The sequence below is a fragment of the Archocentrus centrarchus genome, chromosome 3 (genome assembly GCF_007364275.1).
Source record: "Archocentrus centrarchus isolate MPI-CPG fArcCen1 chromosome 3, fArcCen1, whole genome shotgun sequence".
In the NCBI taxonomy this organism is placed as follows: Eukaryota; Metazoa; Chordata; class Actinopteri; order Cichliformes; family Cichlidae; genus Archocentrus; species Archocentrus centrarchus.
In genome coordinates this window covers 14403243-14427476 of record NC_044348.1, presented here as the reverse complement: position 1 = coordinate 14427476, position 24234 = coordinate 14403243, and the positions used below count along the sequence as shown (strand labels likewise).

At 38.9% G+C, this 24234-nt stretch overlaps 1 protein-coding gene across 1 annotated transcript in view; it reads right to left on the bottom strand.

The window, feature by feature from the left end:
- Window positions 1-24234, bottom strand: part of LOC115778204 (uncharacterized) — a 105771-nt gene that overhangs the window by 55698 nt on the left and 25839 nt on the right. Inside the window, 1 exon segment of the mRNA XM_075074359.1 lies at window positions 5880-5983. Within this exon segment, the coding sequence (XP_074930460.1) occupies window positions 5880-5983 (104 nt within the window).

Genomic DNA, 24234 nt, shown 5'->3' with positions numbered 1-24234 from the left:
ATATGATCTAAAAATCAAACCCAAAAAAGGAAAATAAATAATAGATTATTGAAAAAGGAAAACAGAAGTTTATTGGTAATGCAAATGTGTATTTTTCACATTTGTCTTACCAAACTTTGTTAGAAGATTTATCTATTTTTTTTTTCCTTTTTTTGGTTGAAAAGCAACACTTGTGCTCAATAAAAGATATCATGCTGCGCACAGCCTGGGGGCACACAAAGCCAAATGTTTATCTTAGTACAGATTTTAGTGTCCTGCAGACAGGTAACCTCTTTATGCATTCTACTTTATAGCTCTAATGCATCCAAAATAAACTCTATTATTTATCATGTCTCTTCACGTATGCCCAACTCAGTGACACAAACATCTTCAATAGAGAGCAATGCTTGGGGCCTGACCTGATCTGTACCTACATCCAGCCACAACACTGGAAACACGTGTACAGAGACTCAGAAAAGAATAAATAGCATACCAGTCAAGTATATGCTATCAAGTGCAGCTCATCTATCATTAAGCACAATCATAAAATCTTCAGGAGGCTAGAGAGAGGTTAGAGAAGGTACAATGCTGACAGAGTGTGGGAGGATGTGAGAAACAGACGGGATGATCGGGAGGATGGGGACAACCAGAAGCAACTGAGTACAACGGAGTGGAGGGCCGAGTGAGAAACAGGAAGAGACAAGACGGGAGGTTGGAAACTGAATCTAGAATAATGAAGCTGTGCAGAGGATGATAAAGCTGTCATATGTGATGAACTGGAGATGTGAAAGGCACAGAGGGTGATTCCCTGTTCAGAGTAGTGTGGCCCTGCTTCCCTCTGGAGCGCCCTCCTAAGTTGCACTATCATCATGCTTGTCACACACCTGGATGTTCAACAACAACTAACAGCACATTCCTCTCCTGCCTGTATGCCTCTGTGGCGTATTCTGCCTCTGCCTATTACTTCCTTTCCCCTGCTGCTCTTCTCCCCTTTCCACTGCTATAAAACAACCAATGGCAAGAGACCAAACGGGTCCATTTTTTAATGGAGCAAACACTCTCCTATGAATCTTTTTGTATGTATAAATCAAATATACGTGACTTAGACTCAGAAAATTAAGTAAGATTTGGCTTATATATCTTAACTTCCAAAAACCTGACTGCTGAATCTTGACCTTTATCTTGGAATTTTACTGCTAATAAATGCCACAATGCTATTGTGCACAAGATCACAGCAGTTTCCTTGATAGCTGCACAATACACCTGTTTGTGCGCTATATCCTGCAGCCACTCATTAATACTCTAGCTTCCCAGGAGTGAGTGTCAGGGAAGTTAAAGGGAAGCTACAGTGTTGTGTCATAATGAGCGGTTCTGCCTTTGTTCCATTATGTTTACAGTTCACTTCTTAAGGCTGTGTTTTACTGCCCATCATGTTACAATAGCAAAGCTGTGACACTATATGTGCAGCAGGTTGCCGGACTGATGACAATCCCTACGTCAGCACAGATGTGTGTATTTGAAATGAGGTGTTAAAAGGCAGAGTTGCGGAGCAAAGTATCGTCATCTTGCTGTTCCCCATAGCAATTTCATGGGAGTCAAAAGTAATGAAAAGTGAGTCCAGTTAAATTTCAAAGATACACAAGTTACACAATTTAATTAAATTCATTAGTTAGAGCACTTGTTACAGCTAGGAGTAGTAATTATATTAATGTGTTACTTCCAACCCCTGGACTTTAAGTACTTATCAATTGAAAATATATGTTTGAACTATGTCAATTAATTTAACAAAACAACACCACACAATTGTAAAAATTCAGTTGACATAATTATTTTAACACAGAAAATAAGCAGAACAAACAGCTATCTTGATTTACATAATAATTGCATTATTTGCAGTGTTAGTGTAATACACTAAATTGGTGTTTGTCTGTCTGCTTGTCCACAAACTCTTCCTACATAATCAGGAATTCAGCAACCAAATCTGGTGCACAGGTACATCTTAGGCCCCTATCTCTATCAGATGTTATGTTGTCATTATGTTGCCCAGCAAACACCTACTTAATTTTTAGCATTTATGCACCGATAGCACCTTATAAAAGCATGTACAATTTTCATTTTATGACAATAACATCTAATTTATATTTGCAAAACTTTAATCTTGTAATCTGAAATACACAGAACAAATGTGCTGACCCATCTACACATTACACCTTCCCCCACACACACTATAACACGTATGTATATAATGTAATTTCCTCTTTTGTTACAAAGTATGTGAATATTCATTTAACTTTTAAGAGATACAAAGCAAGCACACAGAAAATACCATGAAAAAAGAGAGACAGCTATGAAGGGGAAACTAAAGTGGCAACAGAAACAAGCAAAGGACAATAATGGAAAAAAAGGAATCTGATATTCTGACAAAGACAGGGTGATAAGGTGACAGAGAGATGAATACAAACCAGACCATATGGTATACAAAGAGAAGGTGACACAAAAACACAGACAGAGACATAGATAACTTTATAGTAAACAAAGATAAGAAATGGGTTTGTTTCAAAGGTGTGAGCAACTGTAAAAGTTACTTCAGAGGTGTTTTTTATCTGTAATAATTCAGTTAACTCTCAGCTTGTCCATGGTAAATGAACTGCTTTTCTACAGTCACTATTCAAACAGAGAGACAAGAGAATGGGACGAAAGCGACACAAGAGCAGAGGAAGTCAGGACAACATGAAGGAAATGCCAGCAGATCCAATCATATAGGAGGAATTACAGTTACTCCAGCAGCCAATTGCTCAAAGTGACACTCGTTAGCATATGAATCATTAGCACGGTGCACGGTGCACGGTGCACGTGGCTCAGAGCCATGGCTACATTTACAGTGGTTTCTGATCATGTTTGCTGCCACAGCCAAATATACAGACTCTCTCCTGCTTCTAGTGTGAGAGCACAGAAAAAGCACAGCACTGTTTAACAGCAACACAAAGCAAGCAAATACATTTCATTCAAGGCCAAAGTGATGTCAAAAGAAAGCCCATAGAGCTGTAAATTTCCCTCACTGTTGCAGGATGTTGTTTTGAAATTGTTTGACTGTAAAGGAAGATGTGCTTTTCTGAGATATTCGGCCCTCAGTTATGTGGAGGAGAACTAAATTTTAACACATTTTTGTAGCAGCTGCAGTGCGCCTGGAGCCCTAGATTTTAAGAAACTAAAAGCTGACCATATACATCAAGTCAGACTTATAACACTATACACGGCTCAAAAAAAAAAAAAAGAAGAAAGAAACACTTTTTAATCAGAGTATAGCATCAAGTCAGTTAAACCTCTGGGATATTGATCTGGTCAGTTAAGTAGAGGGGGTTGTTAATCAGTTCCAGCTGCTTTGGTGTTAATGAGATTAACAACATGTGCACTACAGGGGCAACAATGAGACCCCCCCCCTAGGTGGGGTGTAGGGTCGGAGAGGTGAGGAGAGAGTGTAGTGAAGGGGATATATGTATGTGTGTGTGTGTGTATTTTTGTTTACTTTCTACTTTTAATGTGTACAGCACGGTGGGCTGCATCTTTATTGAAGGAAAAGTGCTATATAAATAACATTTTGATTAACTGATTGACTGACATTTTTATTACCCTTGTCTACATCCATCCAAAGGCTAATGTGGATCAGGGTCAACGGGGTTCTTTCCCATGTCCTCTTTTCCTCTACTGGGTCTCCTCAGGACTGTGTTCTTTCACCCCTTTTGTTTATTTTATATACCAATGATTGTTGCAGCCAGTATCCACAGAACCACATACAACTTATTCTGTCCTTCCTGAACAGTGACGACCCACATCACGGGCCAGTAGTCAGGGATTTCACTGACTGGTGTGAGTCCTTTTTAAAGATAAATGTTTCTAAAACAAAGGAGATGGTCACTGGATTTAGAAAAGTCAGTGCAGTCACCATGCCTGTGCTTATTTATGGGGAAAATGTACCAGTAACCAGTACAAATACCCGGAGATGATCATTGACAATAGGCTGACTTTTGAAACCCACGTAGACTCACTTTGTAAAAAGGCTCATAAGAGGGTGTATTTTTTATTGGAAACTCCATGGTTTTAATGTGGACTCAACTTTTGTGAGAATGTTTTATTCTTGTTTTATTCAGTCTGTTCTTATTTTTAATTTCATCTGCTGGTTTGGACTTTTAACCTTTAAAAATAGGAATAAATTGCTGAGAATCATAAAGGTGTGCAGAAAAATTGCTGGCATAGCTCTAAGGAACCTCACTGACTTGCATAAGGTGAGGTCAGTGACAAAAGCCAGACTGATCCTGGTGGATTGTTTTTTTATGTTTCTTTGTTTTCTACTGGCTGTGGGGAAAAAATTGCCCTTAGGGGACAATAAAGATCTTTGAATTTGAATTGAATTGACCAATATATGCCATTACCAGAAGGTTTGCCGTGTCTCACAGCACAGTCTCAAGAGCATGGAGATTCCAGGAGAATGACAGGAATTTCCTAGGAGCTGAACAGGGGCAAAGAAGCTCTTTAACCCATCAGCTGGACTGGTATCTTCTCTTTTGTGCAAGGAGGAACAGGATGAACAATGCCAGAACCCTATAAAAATAACTTCCAGCAGGCCACTGGTGTGAATGTCTCTGACCAAACAATGAGAAACAGATTTTATGGGGGTGACATCCTCTAGAGGGCTCTGTGCTCACTGCCTGGCACCATGGAGTCTGATTTGCCATAGAATACCAGAATTGGCAGGTCCACCATTGGCACCCTGTGCTTTTCACAGATGAGAGCAGGTTCACCCTGAGCACATGTGGCAGATGTGAAAGGGTCTGGATGGTCTGAGGAGGCATATCCATGGAGGGACACACAGATCTCTACTGGCTAGGCAACAGCACCCTGACTGCCATTAAGATGAAAGCCTTGGACCCATTGTCAGACTCTATACTGGTGCAGTGGATCCTGGGTTCCTCATGGTGCACGACAATTTTTTTGAGCAGTGTATAATTATCCTTTCATCAAATCCAATTAATTTTACTATGCAGGAAGGACACTGCAGGCAAAAACACAATTTTTTCATTCACTGGTCAGTTTTGGGGCTATTTAGCTTTCACTTCATGTTTTTTCTAGTGGAAAGAAAACCTCTAACTTGCACATTTCAGTGTTTATTTCACTACACTCTGTCCATACAAATGAGCACATTTTAAATTAGATAATAAACTTTATTTGCATATTAAAATATAACATTTCACATAACAAAATTATTTTTCTATAAAAATGTTTGAGATTTTTTTTCTCATATTGTGCACCAAAAAGATTTTTCTAATTTCATTTGAAGGTTAGGACCCACATTAAATGGAAAATCTCAAAATTTTCTGAGCAGGGCATCAAAAGAAACTGTGCTGATATTTTTAATAATGAATTATTCATACAGTAAGAAGGCCCAGCATAATTTCCACAATCTTCTTACTTCTTAAAAAAGGACTGTGTGCACTCAGTTTGTCCAGTCATTCTCCAAAACAAAGCCCGATATATTTAACCAGCCAGTTCTAAAACACGTGAATACTGTATCTAGGATGTAGTGGAATATGCAGTGGAAAACTGATTTTTTTTTTTTTTCCTGATTGAAAAAGTTCAACTACCTGCATAGATTTTTTTTTATCCTTGAAAAGAAATCAAGAATCTACAGTGTGATTTTGTAAATATTTTTAGTCCAAAAGTTTAACTGCAGAATAAATGATGCCTCCTACTCCACAGGAAGACCATCTCGGTTTGCATTTTTGCAGTGATCCAAGATGCCTATTAAACAGCTAGAATAGATTACTGGGTAGCTGGAGACTTACAGCAAATGTCAATAGTAAAACATACTCATTAGAATGTGAATAATAAGAATTGTAACTTACCAGTTTACGTTGGCACCAGGTGCAGACGCCACACAGAGCTACGAGCCAAATGGCACATACTACGAATGCAACAGATACCAGGAATACACTGAGAGACACTGAGCCTGAGGGAGAGAGACAACGACAGAGAAGAGACAGACAGAAATGAGAGTGTTAGTACATTTAATGTAACAATTAGCCTGCTGAAACTTCCCAGGGTCAAAGTCTAAGATCACCTGTTGAAGGACAAAAGAAGACAGAGCTCAACATTTTAGGAGCGATGCTTAGTAATGTGCCTTCCTTCCTTCCTTCCTTTTCCCATTCATCCTTGTCATTTGGCAACTGTCATCAGTAAGACAGAGAGAAATGTAACAGGAACGAGAGGGGCATAAAGGCAGTGAAAAGGCTCCATGCTCATGTTGCCTGCATGTATCAGTGGGAGACGCGCACATGTCAGGAAGAGATAATATCATGAGGCCAGAAGCCGTGCAATTACCAGCTTCCTTTTTCTCTCTTCTATCTCGTAAATCCTTCAGCAACTTTGTTCCTGCCTTGACAGATGAAAACTTCTTCCACAGCCTTCCATTCTTCATCTCTCTTTCTTTCAATTACTGCCTCTCAACGATGTCGTTCATCCCGGTGTCTGCCAAGCGATTCAGAATCCACTGGCACAAAGCAAAAGCAATGTTGGCAAACAATGAACTCATAACTGTTGCATCCTTTTTCTCTGCGATGCAGCTGATCATTTTCTGAGTTCCTCTCTACCTGAAAAATTCATCCAAATACTGAATTTTCCCTTGATCCCTTGACTTCATTTTTCATCCCTTCCTGTGCACCAACAACAAATTTGTTGAGGCCAATAAATATTGGAAGAGGATCAGCTAAGCCCACTTAATCATTCTTATCCACGCTCTTCCCTCACACTTTTTCAATCTCCTTTCTTCTTGTATTATATACCTCATATATGTTACTCCTATGACTATTAAAATATCAGCTTCTTTTACCCTCCATCCACAATAAAATTAAAGTCTATTCAACTGTTTGGCAATTACTCGAAGATGGCAGGGTTGAATTTTTTTTGCTCTGAGCCTTTCACTCTGGCAGCAGAGGGTGTGCTGTAGTAAAGTGTTTTGGTGCTTAACAGATAAGTAGGCTGAATCTTACAAGTCTTTCCATGCCAATTTAGAGCAACACAACTAAAGGGTCTACAGTGCTCTTCAGCTGAATAAAACCAACCTGATGTTTGCAAGAAAACTTTATTCTTCACTCTCTAATTACCTCTCTATAGTTTCTAGTGGAGTTCACCTTTCCTGCACAAGTTAATTGAAAGTTCAGTGGCCTAAAAATGCATATAAAGGAACTAAAAGATAGAAGCTGGTTGCCATATAACTGCTTTCTTTATTTTTTATTATGAAACCGATGTCCTAATGTTTGCTTTTTCTTTTGTTGAGGGCTTGATTCACTTGTTATTTTAAAAGAATCTCTAAGAGCTGCATTACAGAAAAACAACAAACAGCAATAAGATTTTACCAAATTAAAAAATCTGAAAGATCATAACTTTTGGTTGAGAATCAGCTGCCCTTCCATGTCAAGTCACGTTTCTGAAACTGTTGAGATGAAACAAACTGACTTTGCAAGCAAGCTGTAAAACATTCTTTTTTATACATAATGGGGCAGAAACATGGCAAATGACATGGCGTGAACATGACATTTCTAGCAAAGGAAGAAAGCATGCTAATTAAGGGATAAACTACAATGCAATCAGAAAGCTCCTCCTGTTATTTCAAACTGTGTGCAAAAAAGCTATAAATGGCTAGAGCCCAACCAAATCATTGGTGGACTGATATTATCAGCCAATATTAGTCATTTGCTGTTCTATAAGTATCTGCATTTTTAAATGAAAATTAAAAAAATAAAGACGAGATGGGAGAAACACCCTTCAACCATGTTATGAGTTTGGATGTTGCACAGTTTGTCCACCAGAGAGCACTCTGCAACTTCCCTTTTGGCAACAAGTGTTTGAAAGTGTCTGAAAGAAAAAAATATTTGCCAATATATCGGAATCAGATTCTCTCAGAGTATTGATATCGGCATTAAGAAACCCAAATTGACTGAGCTCTACCTATTGCCAGAGCAAGTCTCTTCCCTGAATATACTATAGGACATGCCTGGGCTGTACCTGTCCCCTTCACTTGAATTATCAAGTCTAATCAGAGTATAATTTAAATTAGAAGACCACTTAAAAGTATGAGGTATAAATAAACATCAGACACCATTATCCAGGTGACATACAGCTACAACCTATATCCTCATATCAGGTAGAAATAGAGTTATGTGATATTATAACTACTGACCTCTTCTTGGTGCTACCACTCATGAAACTGCACCTTCCACAGCACATTCCCTGTTGCCTGGTTCTCCACATTTATCCACTGACCCATTCCCCATCCCCTCTTTAGCTGTTTCTGTGTTTATACTGGTTTCACTCATTTCATACCAGATTGTCCACCGAGCTCTATTTCCCTTCCAGCTTTCCATTCATTTGTGTGCTCATCTGCCCAGTTTTAATTCCCTGTCTGTTTATAGACTTTGCCTTTTCCTGTCTCTGTGATCCTGTTGCCAAACCCACCCATCGATTTTTACCCCTCTCCTATCCCTCCTTTTGCTTGTTTTGTGCTGGTGTCACAGAAGCGTGTTATCTCATAAATGCGCCATCCTGCGAGCTCTGTTTATCTTTTCTGGAGTAGTTACAACTCAACAGTACTACACTTCAGCACCACGGAGAGCTCCCTCCACCTGCAGGCTAAAGCGAGATCCGTGTACCTGATGATCTAATGATCAAACGAAGTTCAGCAGCACAGTTTGTTGTCCTGTTTCTTCATTCAGTCTGACATTTATTTTTAAATATATAAAATGAATGTCAAGTCAACTGCAAGACTTTCTCAACACTGAATCTGTATTGCCCACAACACAAAGAGGAGCAGCTTGTTTCCTGTCACAAAAAGAGGCCATGAATCATACACAGAAACCTGAGTTAGGGTCTCGTTCTTTAGCTTATGATTACGGATAACAGTTGACTGACACATTGTGTCACTGTGGTACACCTCTGACAGCATTTTGATTATATTTGCCCCACTAGCAACCCCTTTGATATCTTTTATCTCAACTCAGAACGAGATCTTTGTCAAGGAGTCAAGCTCACACCCTCCAAAACAAACATAATGACCTCTCTCGCAAAAATGAGCATGTCCATCTCTTGAGCATATCTAGTAACTTGATTAATTAAAATGGACAAATAATTGTTTGAAGTTTTTATAAAATACTCCAATTCCAAACAGTAATTAACATTAAAAAGAAATGAATAATATATTCTAAACAACTATTATATCACAAATGAGGCCTATATGCAGATATTTACATATAGGTGGCAATCGCTTCTAAATCACCAAATTATACAGCCATCCATTCAAAATGCAAACATTGCTGAAGGTTTGGTGATGTTGTAATCCCATTTGTCTGAATATTTTTTGATCATTTGGTTTTTCTGGGAGGAGAAAGAAACAAATGGTGACTGGCAACAGAGCAATTTTTTTTTGTCATAAACCTACTTCTTTTTTTTTTCTGTTGTGACCAGCTGGGAAAAAAGCTGTCAAGTTAAACCAAGAAGCTGGGAGAGGAATTAGAAGAATATAAAAATTCTCAACTTAATCTCTGAGAATACAGGCTTCAAAATAAAGAATCATAAAGAAAAATCTGTGGAAAACTGGGACTTCTTCGACATTTTCACTGAACCAGCTGTTTAAATAACGTTTAAAAACTACAACCACATTTGAAATTTAAAAAATACATTTAAGTATTTCAAGACTTTTGCTTACTTATAAGTTCACATATGCAGCTCTGAGCTTATTGGTGATGTGCTTGTGCCTGGTAGGTTGTGCTGGAAAAATTGTGTTTGAACAATATAAACAATACCGCTGTAATAATATCAAGTCAGGTCATGGAGGGTTCAATAATGTGAACTGCCTCCAGATGAAGCCCCTGTTGCGTTGTGTTTAGTATCACACTTGGCACCACCTGTGGCTCCAAGTATAAACAAGACACTGTAACTATAATTCAAAGCTCTCTCTCTTGTTCAGTCTGTGTAATATATATCTGGAGCAGCCACAGTCAGAGACCCTCTAGTTAACAATAACTAAATGTAATGCACAGACTGATATTTAATTACAAGTGCATTGCTGTTATTCAATATGTTTTAATGGCATTGGCATCTTTCAACTTGCAGTGCCTTATCAACATGACATTATTTTCAGTTATGGTAATAACACAAATGATTGGAACTGGGCATCTGAAAAGAAGTCCCTCTAAACATGCCTTAGTCTGTCCCTTCCCACAGCCTCCATAGATATTATGCCATTATTCTGTTTCCTTTCATTAATGTAGACTGCATCCATCCATCCAAGCCAGAGACTTCTTGTGCCGGTTCCAAGCCTAGATCAATGGGGAGGTTGCTTTAGGAAGGGCATCCGGCATGAAGTTCTTGCCAAATCAAACATGTGGGTCACCAAGAATGCAGGCGAAGAGAGTGCAGGGAGGTTGGAGTGGGTGGAGATTAGGGTCAGGGGTGATTTGTGACAGAAGGATAGCAGCAAGAGTGAAAGGGAAGGTTTACAAGATGCTAGTGAGACCAGCTATGATGTATGGTTTGTTGCCAGTAACAAAAAGACAGGAAGACAAGCTGGAGGTGGTGGAGCTGAAGACATTAAAGGTTTCACAGGGAGTGACCAGAATGGACAAGATTAGAAATCAGTACATCGGAGGGACAGCTCAGGTTGAGAAATTCGGCAACAAAGTTAGAGAGGCAAGGTGGAGATGGTTTGGACATGTGCAGAGCAGAGATGATATACTGGGCAAAGGATGCTGAATGTGACAAAAATACAGAAAATGATCACCACATTCTGCAGCAATGGAGCTTCACTGCCTCCTTTAGCTCAGAGTCATGCAATATCTGTATATCTGTATAGTTCAGTCTCACCACTCTCTAACTTTGCTTCCAGCAACTGCAGCTACTCCCTCAAAAATGCTCAAGTAAATCATGTGTGATACCTGTCAAGCAGCAAAATGTGGGGGGAAAGTTAGCTAAACTACCAACTGCTCAAATTTAAAAGTCAACAACCAAAAGAGACAATTTTCCAGGCGGAAAAAAACTGCACTAAAAATGAAACCCCTATACTTATTTACACCATGAGCAACATCAGTCAGCTTCGCCACTCTTTAAAACACACTGTGGCTCAGTGTGTTTTAGGACTTGTTTGGCCCCCTAGTAGCCAAAGGAAAAGTACAGGTGTAATTCTGATCATGCAATGAAATTTGGAACAGTAGCAGTTGTATTTCAGTCCATATTAATTCTGCCTCTGATCAAAAATCAGCTGTACACCCTCTAAAAATCTCTAAAGCTCGCTTTGTATTTTCACACTACCAGCAAAAGTTAGCAATAACACAAGGCAAGCACTGTTGCACTCACTATAGGAGGGCTTGTGTGATTTTGGAAATTGGACGTCAAATTACCTTCACAACATATTTTCAGTTGGTTTCTGCCATTGAGAAAGCGTTGGGTGATTTACTGTAGAGAACCATGGTAGATAGTTAATCACATGTGCATGATTGTACTCTATGCAGTTGTATAAGTCTACATCATCTGTATGTAGCCCAGGTCTCATCCTACTGCATCACATCTTTTGAACTTTTGAAATGACCTCAGGGTTGAAATAAAAAAAAAAAATGAACAGGAACACTTGGTTCCTTAAAAAAAGATGTAGTGAAGCATCTCTGTTAACCACTTTATAGAAAAATGTGCTGCTGTCATGCAGAATATTTGTTGTTATGTGTTTGACCTGAGCTTCGGTGTGCTTTAATTGTGCTGTAGGCATACTTCAGGCAGGGCCGTGCAATCCATTCTCTACCCTTCAAATTTTTATACTAAGTTAAGCTAATAAGCATCTTACTTCTGTCCTGAATAAAGAAAGTTTAAAAGATTACCGTATTTTTCGGACTATACGTCGCTCCGGAGTATAGGTCGCACCAGCCAAAAAATGCATAATAAAGAAGAAAAAAACATATATAGGTCGCACTGGACTATAAGTTGCACTTTTTTTTTGGGGGGGGGGGGGGTTTGATAGAATCCGAGACCCAGAGCAGAAATTCCATCTTGAACGGCAATTTAAAATAATAATGGATTAAAGAACAGGACGAACACGGTTACGCCTACGTTACGCTAACGTAACACATTCAGCTACATGACGCACAACGAACACGTGTTCGGTATGTTAACGTAACATTAAGTTATTCAGATAACCATAGCATAAAGAACATACTAACAAGTTAACCAAACCATCAATCCATTGAATTCTTCATCCTCGGTGTCACTTCTAAACAATTCCGTACACTCCGTAGACGAAGCGCCGCTTCCTCTTCTGTGTCGCGTTAGTCAGACTCGTCGTCAGCTGCAGTTCCAATTATTCCAGCCTTTCTGAATCCCAACAGGATGGTTTGTCACTGAAGCCCATGTTATCTTGATCCATCCAATGACTTCCAGGAAAGTTGGGTGGCGCATTCTCCCAGTTGCCGTTAAGCTGTGCTCTCCATACATCATCCACTGCGCCCACAGGTTACGCAAGACTGCCTTAAAGCTGCAGTTCACGGAGATGTCAAGTGGCTGGAGTATTTTGGTTCATGTGTTATAAATGTCACATATACGTCGCTCCGGAGTATAGGTCGCACCGCCAGCCAAACTATGAAAAAAAGTGCGACTTATACTCCGGAAAATACGGTATTCCTTTAAAATTTGCCTGAGGTATTACTGATGGAAAGTATTGAAAAAATTATAAAAGCCTGTCTAAACTGTAGTTATTCTTTAAGGTGGTTTTTGAGAAAGCTCAGCTTCTTTCTCTGTCTCTCAAACACTCCTCCATACTCTCCATCCTAATTCAGTCTATGCTCTCTTCACTTGTGGGCACCAGTATCTCGTTCTGTCAAATGTGCCCCTTGCTGTCTCTGCATTTCCCTTTTTTTTTTTTCCACCTGCTGTGCTTATCTGTTGGTGCTCTGTTCATTCAGCCCCTGGTGTTAGCGCCTGGCACGACACAGAGAATAAGCACTATTAGTCACTGGAGACCTCCCAAGGGGCATCTTTTGCTGTAGGTCGGCACAACATGGAGAGGGCCTCCACTAAGGGAGGTGACCTTTGACTGGCACAACAAACCCTCTGCCAGAAGAGTGGCGACCAGTGGGAGGAAGATGGGCAGGCAATTATACAGAAAAGCAAAGGGAAATGAAAGAGGAGAGCATGTCTCGGTTTAAAGTCTGTAACTCTATCAAAGATCAGGTCTGGGGATTTTTCTTTTCTGAATGCTTGTTGCATAAACTGAATGAATGGCTATGGTTTCGTGTGATATGTAACATATTTCTGTAATCACATTACATTTTTTTAGTATCACAGAAACTTTACTGCGCTAAATTCAGTAATCGGATTACAGTTACAAATATGTTGTTATGTGAATCACAAAAGTTCTCCAGTTATCTGCTTAACGCATCAAACGTGCATTTTTCTTTGCTTTGTGTTGTTGCATTTTTGTTCAAACTCTCAAAGAAAGATAGGGCTCTTTAGATAGGGATTTGTGTTATACAGCGCTTTTCTACAGTACTTTGAGCACTCAAAGCGCTTTATATAACATGCCTCATTCAGCTGTTTACTGCTTTCTATGGCTAAGTGCTTTCTAGCATTCACACACATTCAAGTGTAAAAAATTACTTTCTCAAGCAAGTAATTAAGTAATGTAATGCATTACTTTTTTTTCTTAAGTAACAAATAATGTGTGATTCGTTACTTTTTTTTTTTTTTGAATAACGACCCCAACACTGTTTGTGACTCATGATCAGTGGCAGGGGTAAAGAAGACAGAAGAAGACGGCAGTGAGAGCAAAGGTGTGTGTAACGCACCTGACTTCCACTTGGCAGATTTCCACTTCATTGAACCTTTCTGTCATAAGTGTATGGGTTAACCTCTCATTAAGCGTTTTCACTGGATCGTGGAAAATATTATCATCTGTGTAATTGCTACTATTAATAGCTTGATGAGTCACATACTGCTACTCTGGAAAGTGACTGCTTTATCTAATTAGCTTTTTTTGCAAACTAGTTGCATTCGAATTCAGAGATTTATTCTGTTTTTACTACTAGTTACTAAATTAACCTTGTGACTTCATAATTGTAGTAACTCTGTTCAGAAACCTTTGTGTAGGCTGGGGGTTGAATTTCTTTTCCCTGGATTGTCTCATAGATCAGCCTGAAGCATCACATTTTACAAGCAAAAAAGAAGAATCTCATTCTGTTTCGATAATTAAATGACATGCTTGAGTCAAACATTTTTAATAGGCTTCAAATGTGAATGTGAATGAAGACTGAACTAAGACAAGTATCACAGACCTAAGGGTTTTGGTAAATTATGTACATTTTAGTTACACTTTGGTTTGACAATAAAAGATGACTTAATGGTAAACTCACAGACTAAACAGATATCAAATGCATGACAGATGAATGTTTTATCACATCATGGAGGTTCTCCAACACATAATACATACATGTGCCAGGGATGGCTGTGTGGCAGGTGGCATGTGGACCCAAATGCAGGAATCAGGAAACTGACATAAACTTTAAGCAGCTTTAATGCTGAGCTCTTTCACAGCATATGAAAATATACAGAGTTACTGATCAGGAACAAATAATCCAGAAACTAGGACTCTCCATGAAACACGGAACTAGGAAACGCACAACCAAGGACAAAGGGAGTCAGAGCCAGATAAATACAAGGATGGGATAACGAGAGGATGGGAAACAGGTGGGAACACAGTTGGGGATCACAAACATAACCTGGAAGGAAGTTAAACTAGACACAAGATATAGAGACAAACAGTCAGCAAAATAAAACAGGAAGAGAGTCACAACTGAATGGAGAGACAAGATTAACTCGACTAAAACACAAAGAGACAAAGACTGAGCCAAACATGGAAACACAAGGGAGGCAGGAATAACAAGGATTAGAAAAATAACACAAACAGACTGAAACCAAGAAGAGAAGCAGATGAGAACTAAAAACCTCATAATATAAAGAAACAAACCAGAACATCTAGACATCCCAAAAACTCAAAACCATGACAGTAGGACGAGTACAACCGGTCCGGTTATTCCTGTGACAGTTTGCTTTGCTTTTTTTTTTTTTTTAAATGTGGGCACTGGGCATCACATTATAGCCACAAATGGAGAAAAATGATAGCTGGAATAAAGTGGATAAACCTGAAAAAACCTGAAAAAAGTGAAGCAGCATTTGACTACAAAACAGCCTGATAATGATCACTTAGTCACTGGGTGTTGGGCTGCTTTAAAGCAAACTCTGGTGCAGCTCATTTGTCATGTGTAGGCCAATGAGTTATTTGTGATAGAAAATGCATGATTTTAACAATTCTAAAAACTAAGCTACTATTAAATCTCTCTGAGGATCATAAACTTAAGCGGGTCAGAAACTTAAAAAGTATCAGCTTTTTTTCAGTATAATTTAGTATTCATGGAAACGCATTTGCATGCCAACTCCAGTGCAGAATGTTTTGATATGTTAAAGGGTGTACAGATATTAAAACAGAGGAAAGCTGTGCCTATGATCCAATAACCACATACTCATTTTAACAATGACTTATATGTAATATCGTCTTTGGAATACGGGATGCTTCTTTTCTTTGCTATGTCAATACTTATGTCATATGGCTCACAGTCAATTACTTGTTTGTGAACTTTTTATGAGCGACTTTAAGCCACAGCCTGCAAGAAAGTTCAGGATGATTGGTAGTTATAGGAATGATCTTTTTCATCTCGCAACAACAAGCATTGAATCTGTCCAATTAATGTCCTTGCAAGAAGAACGACAGAATCAGTCATTTGAAGTGAGTTCATGTGACAAAGCCCTCTAGCAATTATACCAATAACGGAGCAAAGGAGGAAGTCGGATAACATAATTACTGAGGAGGTCAAGATTTGGTGAACTGGTACCAAATTGTCCAGTCCATTTAAAATCTATGCCCCCAAGTTTATCATTTCCTTTTTATCACTGTTCTGTTTTTTTTTCCTGACAATTGCACATTGCAAAGCAGTGACATCAAACTCATGGCAGTGGAGCTTTTGAACACAGACACATACAAGCCTTTTTTCCTACTCTGTTTCTACACTGTGTTTAGAGATAATAAAACTGGTGCATTGATGCTGAAAACCTGTGTAGGCCTACTTTCTTCCCTAGAGAGATCAAATCAAAAGGGGAATTGATACAAAATCTGACCTTTCAACAGAATCAATAAAAGCACCTGAATCATTAAAATCTTGCCAATATTCAGCTCTAGTCAGGAAATGTGTGTGGGCAATGAAAATTTATTTATTTATTGTTATTCCAGCTAGGAAAAGCAATGAATTTTAGTTTTCTTACCTCAGCAAAGTAGTCATTTTAATCCATCCCCTCCCAGTGTTTCCTTCTAAGTAGTAATTTTTATGCTTGAGTTTAACTAAGCCCTTACCGTAGGGCTTAGTTAAGGCAGGTTGTTACACACAAAAAATAATTTTAAATAGCACAGAAAATTGTCTTGTTAAATGAGCAACAAGTCATTTAACACGACTTTTGTCATAAAATAGAGGCAGAGTATGAAGAATACTGCATAGAGGTAGACATAGAGGTAGACTTCAGATTAACACTGCAACATGGTTAGAGACTTTTCATAGTGTGGTTCAGGTTATTGCGGTGAGCTATTTCTCATGATTTGTAATGAGACCTGAGTGACACAAATTCCACTTACATTCTCACTGTTCACTGTAAATCAAGTTTTCCCACTCCACCTGCTATTTGTTCCCCTCTCTTTCCGAAACCATGCATTTCCTAATGGATGCCAGCAGACTTCATCATGCTCCTGCCAAACTATCACTGCGACTCTGTAACCTTGCTATTCATTCAACTGAAACATCAAAAGCATTCGCTCTGTTGCCTCTTTCTTTTCCTAGCCAAGCCCCATGGGGGGATGGGCATCCACAACATTGGCGACTTTCCAGTTTAAGCAGTATTTTTTCATTTCAGCACACAATTAACCTGTGTGCCCATCAGAGACATGTATGACTACTGCTGTGTTCAAGCAAAGAGGGAAACCTTGGACAAAAATACTCAGAGCTTTTCTTTAAACTGCTACAGTGACTAAACACAGCACCACGTGTTATGTTTCAGCACATGTGATGTGCAGCAAACAAGCTGTTGTTTGCTGTCTCAGAGGGCCGTAATACCACAGACCCATGACTGACTCATAACCTAATATACTTGACTGGCAGGTGTGTTTATCCAGGCAAAACATCTTAACAGTCTGCAGGCAGAGCCATCAAAGTGTGTTTCTGTAGGAGCTGTGATGTGTTGCCCGTAATGAGGAGGATCCAGAAGTTTACTGCGTGCGACAAGACAGGCTATGGGTGAATGGGCACAACTGAAGAGTCATTATGACTAACAGAGAAATGCTCAAGAGTCAGAGAGAATGGTGGGATCGTACGTGGAGGTTAAAAACTCTCATAAAGTGGTGGAGGACTGTATGAAAGAAGATGAGAAATGCCTGCCTAGAGCAGAGTGAGAAGAGATACACAGAGACACATTAATTAAACTCCAGCATCACAGATTCATTATTATTTACTCACGAAACAGGTTTTACTCAACATAAATCAAAATGTCATTATACTGCCATTTCCTATTATCATGTTTATTTAAGCTTATGATTTATAATTTTACTGTAATGTATCTGACACTTATGAATATACGTCACATTATATATTTTTCCTCACAATACCAGAACTATGAAAGGGTCGTGTTGCACATCAGTGAGGCACCAGGTTATGACATATACGTTGCCACAGGCATAGTTGTCGTTTTTTTAACTGACCCAACGTAGATGTTACTGTCCAACAATTTCTAGGGACTTTAGGTGCTCAGATTCTTATCCATCGCACAATATCATCAGGGAGGTGTCTGATCGACCCCTAAACTCAATCTAAAGCATTACAATGAGATCAAGCACAGGCACAAAGAAATTTCTGCAACAAGAGACCTGCAACAGACGGTGCAGCCCCCACAGTGCTCCGATCTTAACATAATCAAGTAATTCTGATTGCAGTACACGAACCAACAAAAATAACTGCACAACATAAATTTACAGAAGAACTATGACAAGTCCTCTGAGACTCCGAGTGCGGAGCAAGCTATCGCACCTGTCAAGTACCCTCAAAAACTGCACCTGTGTGTGTAGCTGGGAGAACTGGTACTGCTTTAAAGGTAAAAGGCACACAGTAGGCAGACCTGTATTGTGTTGCTGTCAGTATTCAGAGGCACAAAATCTGCAGCTCAAAATATATATATATTTTGAGTTTTGTTAAAACTACAGTGCATAGCCATTTTTGCACATTCTTTAAGAAGCTGTGAATTCATGACCAATTTTTAACATACACTCACCCCCTTTTGTCTTCATAGCTGCCTTAATTCTTCGTGGCATAAATTCAACAAGGTGCTGGAAATGTTCCTCGGACATTTTGGTCCATATTGGCACGATAGCCTCACACAGTTTGTTGCATGTACATTCATGATGTGAACACCCTGTTCTGGTCACTCATTTTCATGTTCAAAAAAACAGTTTGAGATCCTTTGAGCTTTGTGACATGGCACATTATCCTGCTGAGTACATCGTGGTCATAAAAAGGTGGAAATGATCAGCAACAATACTCAGGTGCTTAAACAATGCTCAGTTGGTACCAAAGGGTGTGTCGAGAAAATATTCCCCACATCATTACACCAGAAGCCTGAACCATTGATATAAGGCAAGATGGATCCATGCGTTCATGTTGTTTATGCCAAATTCTGACCCTAAAGTCTGAATGTTGCAGCAGAAGTCGAGACTCATCAGACCAGACAATATTTTCCCAATCTTCTGTTGACCAGTTTTGGTGAACTCATGTGTCTGACCCACACGCCACTTTCAAAGTCACTTAAATCACCTTTCTTACCTTTTCTGATGCTTGTCTCGACCAAATCTGCATGCCTAAATGCACTGAGTTGCTACCGTGTTATTCACTGATTAGATATTTGAGTTAATGACCAAGTGAACAGGTGTAACTGATAAAGTGGGCAGTGAGTGTATGTATATTTTCAGGCTGGCAGAAAAGAAACAAAATGAATCAATCACAAAGAAGGTTGGTAGTCGAGGACAAAAAAAAGGGAGAACAAAAAAGAAAAATTGGCACTATGAATGGCTGGAAAGCGAGGCTAAAATGCACAAAGTCAGTCCACTAAAGCATGAGTGTTGGTATTTGCATTGGACTGGCAGGAAAGTGGAGCAGGTGGGAGTGGCTGGCCTGAAATTATTTGAGGGTAAGAGGCAGCCAACACAGGATAAGTACAATGACTTGAAACCAGCAAGATGAGGAAGATGGACTGGCTAGTGAACTGGGTGTCGCTGCTCCTTTATACAGTATTTTCACCATGAAGAGTGTTATCAAATCCCCAAATTCTCAGCTGAAGACAACAGACTAGATAATAATAATATATAATAATAGTAGCTAATAATATTAGTAATGATTCTAAATGTGCTTTTAAAGTCATACAGCAGCACTTGAATCACAAATTCGATTAACAGCCACAGGTAAAGGGTCAAAATCCATGCAAACAATGCATGCACACAGCCATTGTATAAAAAGATTCATCATCAGCTTTTTTAGTACAGTATATTTTGTAAGGCAATGCTATTTGATATTATCAAGAAAAAAAATATTTCCAGTGAGAACTCTTGTGAATACTTATTTTTCCATTTTGTGTATGGTACAGTCAGTATTTTGAATATGAACAGCTCTTCCCTAAAGCAAAAAAAAAAAAAAATTATATAACCAAGCCTCTAATCTGTGATATCATGCAAATGTAGAGCTGGAAGCAGCTGCATTTACAATAAATAAGATTGACTTTGAGGGCCCATAAGAATGCGAATAATGGCAGTATTACCTCCACAGTTGTTAGCTAAAAAAAATACTCCCTGATCCTCCTGAAAATAATTCTGGATACACCCTCTTTCATTTCTAAAATTAATTCTCTGTGCAGCATGACACTGACAATAGACATGTGTTAAAAGGCTGCCATTGCATTTTTGTCACATAATTTTTATCACATTTTTTATAAACCATGTCAACCTATTTTCACCCCTATTTTGTAACTAATAAGTGGAAAGCTTAATTCTGCTTTTTTCACACTTAGCTTCACAAAATCCTGCATCTGTTTGTTGAGTAAATTTGTGGCACGCTGGCTGCATCCAGCTCAAAGTAAATGTTGCTGTAATGGCTGGTGAATCTTTGTTGTTTGTTCATTCTGGCCAGATCTGCTGAGTACAATTCCCTGTTGCACTATTGCCTGAAAGAGACACAGCTTTCAGCTCTTTCAACCTTAAAACTGCATACTTGTAAGCTGGCATGTTGCAACCTACTAGGCTAGCCTGTGTTTGAGCTTATCATTTTTGATAAAGGAAAATTGCCCCACGAGTCCTTTCCACTAGTGGCTTTACTTTATTTTCACTTGGTTTACTAGATAAAGAAATGCACCAATCTCCTAACTCTGGGACTATTTCAGGCATGCATGCTAACTAACTTGCTGACCAGATGATTAAAAAAGCTTTTAAGGGAGTTATTACCTCTGCAAAATAGAATTATCTATGAATCTTAGTGGTAACATAAAATATTATTTTAAATATTGCAAAATTCTCAAGGTACCTCTCTTTTAATATCAGTGTGAACAGAACTCTACTCCTACATCTAGGGTAAAGTTACAGTAACAGCCACTGTATATATCATTCTTTCCCCCAAGCCACCACATCCTCAGCTAGAAACCTGCACTTAATCAGTGACTGTCTATATTTTAAAAACTATTCTACAGTCTTTTTCATAAGATTACTTAAACTGGGCAGACTCTGAAACAAAGGAGCCAGGACAAGATTAATAACACATTTATAACATCTCAGCTGCTCTGAATATTTTACCCACTAAAACTGTTATCAGCATAGGCTCCAGAAGTCCAGCATTGTTCAGGCTTTAATGTCAAGCATCTCTTTTTCCCTGTCCATTTTCTGATTCCAAGAAACTAGGTCCTCTAAAGTCCACAAGTCTCTAGACTGAAAATGGTGGAGTCTCACAAACTCCACCAAATGCAGCCCAGAATTGAGGCTGCAGATTGTATTTATTTGAGCCTGCAGCAGAGGACACCCCGTCGGTAACACCAGGAGACTCCCCAGTAGCTCGAGGGTGATTTCAGCCTGCTGTGAACACTCAAGTTGAAGAGCATATACAGCAATAAAGCAAGCAGAATGGGAATCCATGCATCATGATAACTCTCCTAATGTCCCTAAATTAAGTTTGCACATACAGTAAGTGCAAGAACACACTCAATTTCATCTCCTGAAGTTGTGCCACAACTTCTTTGCTGTTGTTACCCAGAGAAGAGAAAGGGTGGGGTGGGGGGGTGAAAAAGTTCAAAATTCACGAGCTAAATGCATGCACACGTATGCACCTACTCTTTTCAGACTTTTGATGTAATCTATCCTTGAATATGAAATTGTTTAAACATTTGAAAGTAACTTCTCTTTTAAAAAGTGTTTAGGTTAATTGTTTGGTGTGTCTAGTATTGTACTGTGTATTTACATGTGCCATAGCATATCTTTAAGACCTTTTGTATTTTTATAATCAAAGTAATTTCTTCTTTTGGCTGCTCCCTTTAGGGGTCACCAGAGTGGACCATCTGCCTCCATCTCACCCTATCCTTAGCATCATCCTCTGTCACACCAACCCTTTGCATGTCCCCCTTCACTACATCCATGAATCTTCTCTGTGGCCTTCCTCTTGCCTGGCAGCTCCATATTCAATATCCTTTGTCCAATATATCCACTATCCCTTCTCTGCACATGTCCAAACCATCTTAGCCTTGCCTTTCTAACTTTGTCTCCAAACTGCTCAACCTGAGCTGTCCTTCTGATATACATAGTGGCCAAATTTACAGGTAAGCTTGTACCAAATTATCAAAATTAGTCTGGTGGTTTGCATGACTATGATAGCTGTTTTAGTTTACCCCTGACAATCATTTTATCTTCAGCAGCACTTTCTTCTTTTTTTTTTTACTTACAATCTATTAGTGTAGTGGTCATGAGTTTCCTGCAGCTTGTAAAACTAGGAAAGGTCATATTTACAAGGTGTGAGTTTGAGTCAGACTCAGCCTTCTAGGATTAGGATGTCATATGCGAATGGGCCTTTAGTGGACTGCAAATGCCAGTGCAAACTTCAGAAACCATGTGTTATGAGAAATGTAACACCTGTTAAAGGCACTGATGAGATGAGTGGGGCAATTTCCAGATTTGTGCAAGCCATTAACAAGTTCTGAAGAAAAAACAAACAAACTGTGAAACAAGAGATTTAAGAAAGAAAGAAAATCCTCCCATGAAAAGCAAAGTTCAGGATGATCACATCAAATGCTGTTATCCTCTAACATGAAAACAATATCCAAGTGTAAATAAATTTTCTGTACAAAAATACATCAAAGCAAAATATAAAAGGTGATCCTGAAACTCAGTAACTCAGTTTTGCCACTTTTACCATCCATTTGCAGTCGGTGTGGAAAGAGCACCAGGTGACTGGCAGAGAGAACTGAATATATTTTACTGTATACACATGGAAAGAGCCAGGTTTGAATCTCTTTCGGGAACAGAATTTGCATAACAGCACTAACCCGCCTTCAGGCCACCCTCAGACTTCACATAGAGGAGCCTTGTTTAGACAACAAATATTCTCTGTGAGGAGGAGCCACATGTTCCTCCACCAAACATCTTCTCTCTACTCAGAAATTTCTCACATTACCACTCCAGGAGTAGAAGAGTTGCATGCTTTTTGTTCTATTTCTGTCAGACTTCCTAACAGTTGTAGTTATATTTTTGTCTCTTTTTTGTATCTTATTGTACACTGACAACAAAGTCAAATCATGAAACTGAAATGCCACACACATCTACTAATGTTCCTACTGTAAGTTCCTCTTTTGCTTCACAAAATGATGTGTATGCTAAACAATAACTCACTGATCAAAGACTGCATGCTAAATTCCTTGTTTCATCTTAAAACTTTGAACTTTGAAAGTGAGTTTTGGACAGTGTGGCTACCTTTTGCCTGCTGATTAAAATATCGCATCATATCTTACTCTATATCAAGTCTATTCCATTCAGTTCCATTCATTTCAATTCAGTTTTATTTATACTGTATAACGCCAAATCACAACAAGTTGCCTCAAGTCACCTTAAATTGTAGGATAAAGACCCTACAACATTAGAGAAACCCCCTATAAGCAAACACTTGGTGACAGCAAGAAGGAAAAATTCCCTTTTAACAGGAAGAAACCTCAAGCAGAACCAGGCTCAGGGAGGGGCAGCCATCTGCTGTGACCGGTTGGGGGTGAGGGGAGAGAGACAGATCAGGGGGAGATGGGACAAAAATATATAATAAATAAAAAAATTGAGCTCAACTCATTTACTGTGGGAACAGTTCAAGAAAAATGGAAAAGGTGAAGTTTACAATAGGTTTAGCCAGCTTGTCTCATGCACTGAATATAAAACCCAGGCCTTGAAATAAATATGAATATAAATGACTTTTTAAGGGGTATGTATTAGGGTGTGGATGTAAAAAGGACCTAAATGCACAGAAAGGCGAGACAGAGGGCAAAAGAGATTGGGGGAACACTGAGGCAACTAAACACAAATAACAAACTCAAAGTAGAAACTGAAGCTGGAAGAAAAAGGGAAGGATTCAACACCAACACTAGAACAAGAAAATCAGCTTAAAGGGTTTTAAACTCCATGAATACTAAACAGTAAGAAATCAAATATAACAAGAACTAATGCTAAAGATTACATGGTAATGAAATCAAAACAGGAATGAAAGTCAATTTAACAAGAATCAAAAACTCAGAGCACTATATGAGTGAAAATGAAAAGAAAGTACTTAAAAAATATCAACTCAAAACTCAGGGACCGTGACAGTACGGCCTCATGCTGTCAATCATCTCTGAGAGCAGGTGTACACTACAGCCAGACTATCCTAACATTAGCGCATCCATCATGAGGTTTCCTTTTCTTTACGGCAAATTATATTTTGATCAGAGGCTTCACCAAACATTACTGTGGACAATGAGCAGCATGATTAACCCAAATAACATGCCCGAGATTAAACATCTCTCCTCATGCTTTTTCCCACA